Consider the following 12,889-nt stretch of genomic DNA (forward strand, 5'->3'; position numbering starts at 1 on the left):
CAGCAGCAGTAGGCAAGATGATGAAGGCAACGCGCCAGGAACTCAAGCCAGTCCCGCGGTCGCACAGCGACCACAGAGAGAGCGGTACCCTCCTCCCTGGTTGGCTGATTATAAAACCAATTAAGGTAGTTCGGGAGCGAGGAGTGAGTGGGAGAGCCGGTTGAATGATCTATAGATCAGGGGGGGCATGTGGTGTTATGGGCTGTGATGAGCTGTGTGTTGTGGTGGAGAGAGGTGAGGCAAACAGAAGTGAAGCTAGACCGGAAGGGTCAGGCCGGAAGTCGGCGACACGCGGTTGCAGGCTAGCACGTGGGATCAGTCAGAAAACAGAGAGGTTACGAGAAAGACGTGTTCTGATCAGGAGCGATCGTGTACTCCACTGCGGTCGACAAGGTAAGGTCCAATGTTTCATTCTGTCCTTTTGCTTCTTGTCTTTTTCCTCCATCACACCACAGAGTACTTCAACAAAACAATACTACAAGCAGTAGAACAATTGAACTGGGTTCTACAATACAATCTCTTCTATAAGCTTTAAAGCAGACTAATTCGCTTTCTACTTCTACTTATGACTACATTAAGGTTCACTCTTTTTCTGTACAACATTTATGACTTTCACATGTTTGTCACAAGAACATGAAAGTGGAGCTGAAGGAAGGAAAAAGCAGAAGTGGGATACTGAAGAAGCTTTGAAATCAAGCAAGACCCTTATTCATTATTTTGGCAACAAGGAATCAAGTCATTCGACAAGTTCACAGACATTTGAAGTTTGTGAAAATCTTCTTACCACTGAAACTAAAGCATGTGCAATTTCATTAGAAGATGACAAGTCCAAGTCATGTTTCCTCAAATCTGAAAAAAGTGGGATGAATGTCGCAGTTGACAAAAAAATGTGAGGTAGAAACATTATACGAAGGCAGTTCTGATGTCTGTGGTGATGATGACAATGACAAGAAGGTAGTGAAATACACATTTACGACAGAAAATAAGCTAACTGGAATTCCTGAAGTCATTGAAAAACACAACATTGGACTCCTGAAGTTCAATAAAGATACAGTAAGGGCAATTGTTTCTGATGCATTGAGAGTGCAAATATTGCAGAAAGGTTGGAAGTTCTTTCAGAATTTGGATGATCCTTTCTTACCAATGAACAAGACATAGTTTAGGAGAAAGGAAGGAAATACTATGCTCATGGCTCCTTTACTGACCCCCTAAGAAGGCAGAATTTTACATCTGCTGTTTGCTTTTTTTGTGGTTCAATCTGCAGTCCTCATTAGAAAAAGAATGTTGATTCTACCAATGGAAGAAACCAGAAAGAATACCTCTCCATGAGAATTCACTAAATCATCATGATTGTTTCACTCAATGGAAAGATTTTGAGAGAAATTAAGTTGAGAAGAAGGGACTAAACAATGCTAAGCTACAATCAGTAATGGAAGGTGAAAGACAGAGATGGCATAGTATCTTGACAAGAATTCTTCATTGTATCAAATTTCTTGCAACACACAACCTCACATTGTGAGGACACAGGGAATCACTTCAGTTAAAAGAGAGTCAAATCTTGGTAGTTTCATTGGGCTGTTAAAACTTTTGGCCACATTCAACCCCATCACAAGAGAATTTCTTAATCATGTAGAAAGTCATACTGGATCTACATCTTATCCTTTACCATCCATTCAAAACACATTTATCCATATCTTAGCTGGCAGTGTAAAAAACAGTCTGCTTCGACGCATTTGAAAAGCACGTTACTACATTTTGATGATCAACGCAACTCCTGATCAAGCCCATAGAGAACAAATGTCGTGACTCGTGCAATACATCGACATTGATTTTTAAAAAATTACAGTTCATGCTTGGGAATCATTCCTAGGTTTCTTCCAAATTAGCCAAAAGGATACCACCAGTTTGGTTAATGTAATTTTGAATGAGTTAGATAACGATGATGTAGCACTGACTTACTGCAAGTTGCAGTGCTACAACAATGCTGCAGTTATGGCCAGGAATATAAGCAGTGTTCAACACAGAATCAAGAAACTGAATAGTCAAGTTTTGTTTGTGGATTGTGATGATCATTCACTGAATCTTGATGGTTTGAATACAGCAAAAAGTGATATAGCTGTCATTTTGTTTTTTAATGTTATTGATTCGCTCTTTGCCTTCTTTTCTCAATCAATACAGCATTGGGAAAAACTGAAGCAGGCTATTCCTCTTGTTCTGAAATCTCCATTGGACACAAGGTGGAGTGCAAGATTAGATGCCATAAAGACTGTTGCAGACTTCCTCAATGAACTTCTCCATCTTCTCGAACATTTGATGGATAATGATGAAGAGACAGCCAATACATGCTGTGATGCCACCAATCTTCTTAACTAGATGGTTAACGTTTAATTTTTTGGTACTGATTGAATTTTGGAACTAGGTTCTCGCTCGCATTGAACGTGTTCAGCAGCAGTTGCAAGATCCTGAAATGAATTTTCGAGATGCTGTAGATAATCTCAAAAACCATTCAATAACAGCTTCTAAAAGATGGATGTACTAATATCCACCAATCTCTAGAAGAAGGCATTGATCTTTGTCAAAAGTGGAACATAGAAATCAAAAAGGGTCGAGGGAGACAAAAAAAGACTATCTCTTGATGTTGACGAAGATGAAAAGTCAGCATCAAACAATAAGATGGACACCATTATGAATGCTGTTCTTCACCATCTTCAATTAGAAATGGAAGAAAGATTTGTCCGTCTTAACGATATTGATGCCAAGTTCAGGTTTCTCCTCGATAGCCACTCTCTTTCCTATCCAACACATCCTGACAAAGTTGACCTTCGATCAAAATGTGACTTATTGACTTCTCATTACTGTGGTGACATTGACAGCAAACAACTTTTTGAGGAACTAATTGATTGCCAGGCATTGCTCTCTACTCAAACAAAATCTGCAATAAGGAGACCAGAAAAACTCCTGGAATTCATTGTTCAATATAGAGATGTTTTTCCAAATTTGTGAATTGGCCTTCAGATACTGCTCACAATAGCTGTATCAAATGCAAGCTGCAAAAGGTCGTTCAGCAAGTTGAAGTTAATCCTACTTATTTGCAGACATTAAAGTTGCAGGACCGCATGCATGACCTTACTCTTCTGAACATTGAAAGTGAAGAAACAGGCAAAAGGGATTTTGAAGATATAATCGATCAATTTGCCTCATCAAGAGCAAGAAAGATGAGCCTTTAAACAATTGTTTTTTTTTTTTATTACATCTCATTTCACACATTAGGTTTTTAATGTTTCAATGGGGGAAGCTGGTGCATTAAATGGTTAAAATAAGGAAGCTTTGTAAAAGTAAACACTACAAAAAAATATATTTTGAACCCTGGTAAAGTATTTATTCCTAAAACATTGCTTTAAAACATTAATTACTTGTAACAAATAAGTACGATTGTGGACTTTGTAATTGGGGGAGGGGCGCATTTTTGCAGCTTGTCCCAGGCACAGCTTACCTTAGCTACACCACTGATATATATATATATATATATATATATATATATAATGTTATAATAAAAACTATAAGTCTTGTTAAATGCATTTACCCAAGGTTTCCTGGTTGAAACATTAATTTATTTTGCCATTTTTCAAGCTGAAGCCAAGAATGTTTGTCAGTTGCTTTTTAAACAGATGACATTTAACCCTTGGTCTACCAGAGAAAATGTATGTCACTAATTACCAACTGGGTCCAATGGACCCAATACTTTTCTTTTAATTAAATTTTATTCAAACTACCACTATTTCTCAGCTACATTATATGTGCTATCAGGTGAATGGAGAATTACTGTTTCTCACAAATTTTAATAAAAAAATACAGCTTACAGAATATATTATAAATTTTAAAAATTACAAAAATACAGAATTACAGCTCTTCATGGCAGTGAATGCAGACAACATTGGAATGTTCTTAGCAAACATGGATATTACAATTACGTAGTACGAGTTTTCCTGTCTTTTTCTGGACCACACAAAGAACATCTTTTTTTTTCTTTGGCTGAGGAATCTCAAATTAAGTTGAAGATCATCTTTTCTTTTAGTTGAGAGATGTTAGTGGAACTAGATTGTTTGTCATGTTCTTGTTTAGCATTAACTTTAGCAGTTCCTTTGCTAACTGAATTAGGCATGGTCTTCTTTTATCCTTGCAACTTTGCAAGCGAAGCTATTTAGCAACAATGAAAGCATTCACTGCACTTATATCAATCATGTTGTAGAATATAACCATAGGCCATCTTCGAGTCATTCTTTTGCAAGTGTATGTCCTTGCCATCTTATCTAGGGTATCTACTCCTCCTTTTGTTTTGTTGTAACATGTTATAACTTCAGGTTTCTTTTCAACACTTTTTGAATCAATTGAAGGTGAGAGTGCATTGTATTCATAAGTGTGACTACATAATTTTTCTTGGGACAATAAGATAGAATCTTTTTGAAATCCAAATATTGTGCTGTTGATTTCTCTTTCTTTTCCATTTGTGAAAGCACTTGGAAGTTCAACTCTGTTCTTTCTAATTGTTCCAACTAAACTAGTTTTCTTGCTAAGCAGCTTTCGAGCCAATCCTAGACTTGTAAAAAAAATTATCACAAGTTATATTGCAACCAGTATTTTCAAGTTCTACTAGGTCTTCAACAACTCTTGAACCTTGATTTGTTTCTCTCCCTTTTACTGGGTTTTTTCCAGTGAAGATTTGCATTTTCCAAGCATAAAATGTTTCACTGTCACATATTGCCCAAATTTTAATTCCATATTTCCCTGGTTTTGAAGGAATATATATCTGGAATGGGTAGCACCCTCTGAATGAAACTACTGTAAAAACCCATGTAATTTGCGCACCTGATTTTCAGGATAAAAATTGTTAAAAAAGGCTTCTACTCATGTAAAATTCACACCCAAAAGTTTTCAGAATTGCCGATATGGCCAGAGGGAAAAGGTTTTCAATTTAGTTGTATTTAGCATAATTTCACTTACTTATGATAAGATTTTATTAAATTTTCACTAAATAAAAATAATTTCTGTTTAACAAGTATCACAGTGAAAGCTATTAAATCACAAAGTGTTTGTGTTGTTTATAATAAACTTTATTTTACGTTTCTAGCCCACAGGAAATTGTCTGATCTTTAGAATACTTCTGTATGTCTTCTTAAATCACAATCACAGGAAAAGTTGTTGATAAGAATTATCAACAAAAATAAAGCTGATAAATACGCACAAGTGTTGCAAAATAAGTTTAATTAACAATAAGCATCAGCTTGGATGACACTTTAGTCAACCAACATAGGAAGGTGGTCAATCAAACTGATTATGTAAACAGAATTCTGATTGGTTGAAAGTGTCTTCTTATCTCAAGCTCTGATTTTCTGCCTATTCCTGTCAGAATCTTTGATATGGAATATCAAAATTTTAATCCTTTTCACACTTATAAAATGTCAAGCAAACTTTAAAATTTGTCATTACCGTTTTAGCCAGGAGACCAAACTGATAGTTTGGTAACCCGCTAAACTAAACATTAAAAATCGAAAGGAGAAAATAAACAGCTTTGCAAGTTTAACCCAGTGTTTATTGAACAAGAGAGGTGTGAAATTTAAGAAGCGACTTGTTAGAATATGCGCATCTGTGAGGAAACAAACAAGAATAGCAAAAATCTACTATACCAAAAAAACTGGTAATACATACAAGTGTTTTATGAAGAAAACATAAGATTGCTGCGTAATTCAACATGAATGTGAAACGACATTAAACATCATATAAGGTAAATGAAGGTTTCTATAGGAATGGTAAGTCATATTTACTTAATGAGTTTACGTGCCCAAGGTTGAATTATGATGTTGTCATCAGCATTAGATGCAGTAAGAGCTGGTTGCAGCAATGTTGGTGGTGATGAATTTCATTGTGCTAATGTAGAGAAAGCGAGCAATAGCTTCCTGGAGGCAAACGCAAGCTAGACCTCTTAAGCAGAGAAAAACTTATCTATTTAAGGAAATTGAAGGGCTCCATTGTGATAGAAACTCCAAGCAATGTAAAATGTGGCCTGGACCATGATTACCAGAATGAACGTCAAACTTCAAAAAGTAGTTAACCATTAAATGATTTTAGCAAATGTATACAGAAAAAGTAAGCATTATACCGTCCAGCATAAATAAAAGTCAACTTCATTATATTTTTTCTGTAAAAACCTATTCTGACATTAAATGAGTCAACTTCTGGTATGAATGTTTACATTTGTATGTCATTTTTCAACAAAAAAAAATTTCTAAAAATATTCTGGAAACAATCTACGCATGTAATTTATGCACCCTCTAAAGTTTATTTTTGTTTTAGTGAAAAAAGTGCGTAAATTACATTTTACAGCAATTGTTCATCAACTGTCATGCATGAACTTGGAACATATCCATCTTGCAAATTCTGATTTCACATATCAAATACTTCTCTTATGGGATCCAATTTATCATCACTTCTTTTTTCTTCTTGCACTAGCATCATCAAAATGCAGTACTTGTAAAATCTGTTGAAATCTTCCCCAGCTCATAATTTTGTTGAATATTGGGTAGCCATCTTCTCGACTCTATAACTGTGTGCCATAAGAATAATCAGTCCAATAAATTTCTTTAGTTCAGAGTGATCAATTTCCTTCCATTTATCTTCGTAAACAACCCGACCTTCAACATTTGTCCATTTACGAATTACTTCAAGAAGATTCTGGCACATAAAGATAGTAAAACATGTTTCAATACTATCGTAAGACCTTTTAGCAAAACGGGATAGTCCACATTCTTGGCACACAATATTGTCAGATGAAGTTCTTACTGCTACTTGAGTAAGAGGATTAGACTGCCAAACTTCTTGTTTGTCTCTAGAAACATATTGTTCATTCATAATTTAGTGGCTTGTAGATAATTGTTTTTGAGTATCTTTATCTGATGACTCAGAACCTAAACTGTTCAGCACATAATCATTTTCACCATCATCTTCAGAGCAATAGAAGGAATCACTACTATCTTCTTCCCATTCTTCATCTAATTCCAATAACCTTTTTTGATATTTGGTCTTCATTCAAGTTTTCACGTCCATGCATATTGCAAACAACAACTGAAGTATATGAAACTTGATAGCAGACTAAAGGCAGATTTTGCTCTCTCACATATTTATACTGTCCTGAAAGATGATGCAATATATTGTAAGAATTACATCATCACATATAATATTTGATACTGCTTTTATTCTGTTTAGAATGACAAGTGTATTGTCTGAATTTAATTCGAAAGACCAATGGACCCATACAATAATGAATGTATAAAGTGAAATTTTCTAGCTTTTATAAACATATGGAAAATTTCTCATTTGACAAATAAAAGAGAGTCAAGAAAAAATAGGAATCACAAGAAATCAGCAGAATCAAATAATATAAACAATAGGAAAAAGCAACTGAAAAAACTGAATCTGGTCCATTGGACCCTTGATAGACAGATGGTTAAACAAGAGGAAGATGCTAAGGAAGAAAACGAGAAAAATAACACAAGGGAGATAACCAACGTTGAAGTAACCTAATGTCAAGCAAACATAAACAAGATATTAATGATTTACTATATGGCTGGTGGCCTATTTTTAAATTCCATCAAGATGTATTTCTTAAAATGTGGACATATAGAAAAATTCTCATTCCTGGAATTCATGTAGTTGTTGGAGGCTACCAAGTTCTTAAAGAGATATAGTTCTTCAAGAGAACATACTGAAGATTTTTCGGCACCCTTGTCAATTCACATTGTTGGATATTATCTATTAAGTAGTACTTTAAGTTTTGGGAGTCTTCTACTCTCAGATTCAAAATTCAAAACAATTCAAAATATTCTTCATGCTAGATTAAATGATATATTGTTTTGGGGGGTTTGGGGTGTCATGAAATGTACAGTATTACTTAAAATCTGAAAGTTTGCAGTTATTGTCTTTTTCGATATTTGTTTTCTTTGTTTTAGTTCTTTCTTTTTTTGGTGGGGGATAATAAAATATCCTTTTATTTTATTACATATATAACATGTATGTATATGATACATATATAATACAAAACCACATTAAAATACAAATCCAAAACTGAAGAAAATATAAACATGTGGAAAGAAAGAAGAAAAAAAGAAAATAGGAGGGAAAAAGAGGGTGAAAGAAGAAAGAAAGAAAAAGGTAAAAAAACATCAATTCGGCACCAAGTACCTGAATTGGTCACACACCACATGGTTCACCAGAACCTACTGAAACAAGCCAATATGCTTGCAGCATTACCATGGGTGATGGTAAGGCTAAGGTGTTGGAACAGTCAAGCACCCACGTGGGTAGCATGGATTGCTGACTGTGATAGTGCACCATTCTGAAATGTATGGTATTGTTTATGTTATTAATTAGGGTTTTAAAATCATTAAGTTTGTCAAGGCCGTGAGTCCACAGAAAAAGGCAGTCATCCAAGTAACACTTCCAATTTCCTAATAGATATTTATGGAAGTTGATACCATTATTTTAGTCTACATTGTTCATTTTTTAACTATTTCAAAGGACTGCAACCCAATAATACAACACAATCCACATAGGACAAATTCTAAATAACTACCACCCAATACTAAAACACAACTTACACAACCCAAATCTAAAACACAACTCACACAACACATACGAAGCATTATCACTATCCAACAAAGTAACACAACTCACCTAATACATATGCTACACAACACAAAGATGAAACACTAATGCAAGCAATATACGAAACAACACAACAAACCTTAAGACTAGACAAAACAGATGTAGCACAATTCAGATACCAGCATAATTCTACATTCCTAAAAAAGACAAAGCTACACGCATCTAAAAAATATGGAGAGCCACCTGGTGGAGCTGTAGAAACCCACAAAAAAACTGTTGAAACTATAATAATAACAATGGTGATGATGGTTTCAAATTTTGGCACAAGGCCAGGAGTTTTGGAGGAGGGGGTAAATCGATTACATCAACCCCTGTACTTGACTGGTACTTTATTTTATCAATCATAAAAGGATGAAAGAGAAAGTTGATCTTGGCAGGAATTGAACTCAGAACATAAAGAGCTGGAAGAAATACTGCTAAGCATTTTGCCCTATGCGCTAATGATTTTGCCAGCTCACCACCTTAATAATAACAATAATAATCCTTTCTACTATAAGCACAAGGCCTGAAATTTTGGAGAAGCAGGTGGGGGGAGAGGTTAGTCAATTACATCAATACCAGTATTCAACTGATACTTATTTTGTCAATCCCAAAAGAATGAAAGGCAAGGCAGACATCAGTCAAATTTTAACTCAAGACTCAAAGCCCAAAGAAATATCAATAAGCATTTTGTCCAGCATGCTAACAATTCTGACAACTTGTTGCCTTAAATAGTAATGATAATGATAAAATTATAATTACCATCAGCATTAATAGATGTGTCATTCACATTACCAGAATCAATACGTTTCTTAAGAATCATGGATTCTAAGATTCGTTCTTTCAGAATATCGATAACTTTACGCTTTGTCACGTGCATCACACCAATATTTTGCAACCTGCAGATAGAAACAAAGATAAATGAAAGTGTAAAAAAAAAATGAAAATGTGAGGAAGCACATTGGGTAGCAACTATTACTTCCTATTTGCTTTCGCCTAGAAAGTATGAAAGATGGCTAATATTTCCTTTAAACTTTGCTTTTTATTACATTTATTCAAACCCCCAAGAATCACTCTCAACACATGGCTATGATGCTCCCCCCACTACTCCTGCTAATGATCAGAGATGCACATATTGTCAGCCACTAAGCTGTTAAGGTCAAGCAACAAACAAGCAAGTCTGTAGTATTCAGCAGAATATTTACTATAACGATATTTCTGTTTCAGCAACTCAGTACTGAATTTGTCTGAAATGTAATGGAAAATAGAGCAGTTTCAAAACATTGATGTCCAAGTCACAAAAGCAAAGTTTGAAGGGAATAGTAGCCATTTCCTTTGATTTCTAGATAGAAGCAAGTAGGAAATAACACTTACTGATCAATGACAAAAAAAAATTTTGTTATTCATGTTGCTGTTCAGTCCCAGGTAAACCCTGGTCAAGTTGATCTGCCATAAAAGGTATTCCAGCCACAACCATCCTATAGTTTTTCAGACAATGTGTATTTTGGATGATATTGTCCAATATATGTCTTTTTTTTAACACAGTAAAGTGTGATTTAAGGAAAATTTGGTTGTTATTTCTAGCAAGCCAAGCAAATACATGATAGCTCCTTCCTTAGCTAATGTATATTTTATTGTATGTATATAAGCCTCTGTGTGTGTACTTATGTATTTATGCACGTGTGCGTGTGCGTGTGTGTGTGTGTGATGGACACATTTATGTACATACTTATTACTTAATCTTTTCATAAACAGTATTACAATTCTGTCCCTTTAACAACATGTGAAACACAAAACTTCATGGTTAGGACCACAGATTATTGCAAGTAACTTACCTACAAGTTTAGGTATCTATATACATCAACTAAAAGAACAGAGAAAATAGAAGAAAAAATATGTATTTTGCTCAGAGAGAGAACAAACTACCTGCAGTGAATTTTAACTCATCAATTATGAGTAAATTGTTCAATTCTTTATCTACTCAATCATCGTGGGCTGATGTGTAGATAAACATTAGTGTGTGTGTATTTATGTATACACATGTATGCCAGGCTTGTCATGCATGCATACATGCATGCACTGTTGAAATACACTGCATTTGTTTCAGTTAATCTCAATATAATAATAGTCAATTCATACTCATGCAGATGCACACAATGTACGTATTGCATGTGTGTATTGAATTGCATTATATATATATGCAGGACAGGAGTGGCTGTGTGGTAAGTTTGCTTTCCATCTATATGGTTCTTGGTTCAATCCTACAACATGGCATCTTGGGCAGGTGTCTTGTACAATAGCCTTGGGCTGGCAAATATAAATGTTGGTTGGTTGGTTGACTTCTCCAGTCATGCTTTACATAGAGAGAGGGAAGAGAGACAGACAGACAGATACAGAGAGAGATGATGGCAGTTTCCTTCATATCTGAAGATCATGAAGTAGGGCAGCACACCCTCAAGTGACTGTATAAACTGATCCTTGATGTTGTAAGGCTTTTTGTCCTACCTATACTCAGCAGTTTTAAAGTAAGAATCAACCAGCACAATCCTATCCCACTCTAGACTTGGAGGTCTGACTACAGTGGCTCAATATGCTAAGATGGCTACAGTAGCCAGCAAGCTGTAGCTTTTACATTAGTGTGGCCTTATCCTAGGTGAATTGCCTTACAGAGCTGGAAAGTTCCACCTACTATGGAGTTGCCAGAAGAGTGTCAAAGAGAGTAAATGACAGTATATTTATGGGAGAAATTATACAAATGAGAAATAAGAATTTGTTCTCTGCTGATAAAATACAACAGTGATTAACATACTCATGCTCAAATCTGCCAGAGCATTAATAATGAAGATGTGTTAATTTTATTTTAATGTAATAAATATTTTTGCTGAAAATTAGTATTTATTTCAGCATTTTGTACAAACCCAAGAAGTTATATAAAAGTTAAATCATAATTATTGTATGTATACTATATCTTCTGATATTACTTATGCTGGCAAAAATATACTTCCACAGTTAACCAAAATGAATTTGTTGCTCAAGCTGGCAAAAATCACAAGAGCATCAGATTAGTTCTGATTCTTTACATTCTGAGTTCAAATTCCAGCAAGGTCAATTTAACCTTTCATCCCTCTGGGATCAACAAAATGAAATACTACTCAAGTACTGGAGTCAATGGTAGTGACTAATCCCATCCCTTCAGAATTGATGGTTTTGTTCCCAAATCAAAAACCATTACTACATTACTATTTGAAATGTAAATCAACACAAAATCTTGATGGAAATTTTCATTCAGATCACTTTAAAACATGAAATTTTATATCATAGAACCAGGGGTAGTTTTAGAAAGGTTGGTACTAATTAACCCTTTAACTGTGAAATTAAATTTCATGGTTATTCCAGTAATGATGCTAAATATCTACCAAAAATACAATTGGTATTTTTTGCAAGTCATTCTGCTTCAATAAATTTGAAATAGCTCAACAGAAAATAGTTTCAAACATAATAATCCGCAACAAAGATTGATATATAAAACTGCTTTCCACAATAAAAGGGTTAAATGCTGCTATTTATCAGATATTGGTTATGTCAATACATGTATGCCTATAAGATTTAAGTGCTAGGTTGCAGAGTGCCTGATCACAGGTTCAAAAGTTACAAAACTATAGCCATGGTATTTTGTACATTAGCAAAGGACGTACTTTTCTGACAGGTTCTTTTCCATCAAAGTCAAGTGATCAGTAACAGAAAAGGTTCCAACCTATAATGCAAATATTTCCACATATATAAGTGCAGGGATGGCTGTGTGGTTATGCAGTTCACTTCCCAACTACATGGTTTCAGGATTAGTTCCACTGCAAGGCATCTGAGACACTCACAAGATATTGGACCAGCTTATACCTTGTGATTGAATATGGTAGACAGAATCGTGTAAATGTTTCTGCATGTGTGTGTGTGTTTGTGTTTACATTTATATACATTATATATATATATATATATATATATATATATATTGTCATAAAAACATTTATGTGTATGTGTACCTATATTTATGCTGTCTCTTTATGTTGTGTCAGCAAGCAGTTCAGATCATCTGGGGCCAATATGATTGGCTAAAGTCTCAAAGGTAGTGCCCCAGAATGATTGCCATCCTATGACTAGAAAGGAAGATGAGGGGAGGGAGAGAGAGGAAGAGGAG

The 12,889-nt window shown here is 34.8% G+C and overlaps 1 protein-coding gene across 5 annotated transcripts in view; it reads right to left on the bottom strand.

Annotated features, from left to right (window-relative positions):
• LOC106873263 (nuclear factor NF-kappa-B p105 subunit) overlaps positions 1-12,889 on the bottom strand; it is a 108,050-nt gene that overhangs the window by 54,391 nt on the left and 40,770 nt on the right. For all 5 annotated transcript variants that reach the window (XM_052969618.1, XM_052969621.1, XM_014920555.2 and 2 more), the window contains one exon: positions 9,460-9,596. In XM_052969618.1, coding sequence (XP_052825578.1) covers positions 9,460-9,596 — 137 coding nt within the window. The remainder of the gene's footprint in view (positions 1-9,459; positions 9,597-12,889) is intronic.

This window comes from Octopus bimaculoides, chromosome 7 (assembly GCF_001194135.2).
Source record: "Octopus bimaculoides isolate UCB-OBI-ISO-001 chromosome 7, ASM119413v2, whole genome shotgun sequence".
NCBI classification, from domain to species: Eukaryota; Metazoa; Mollusca; class Cephalopoda; order Octopoda; family Octopodidae; genus Octopus; species Octopus bimaculoides.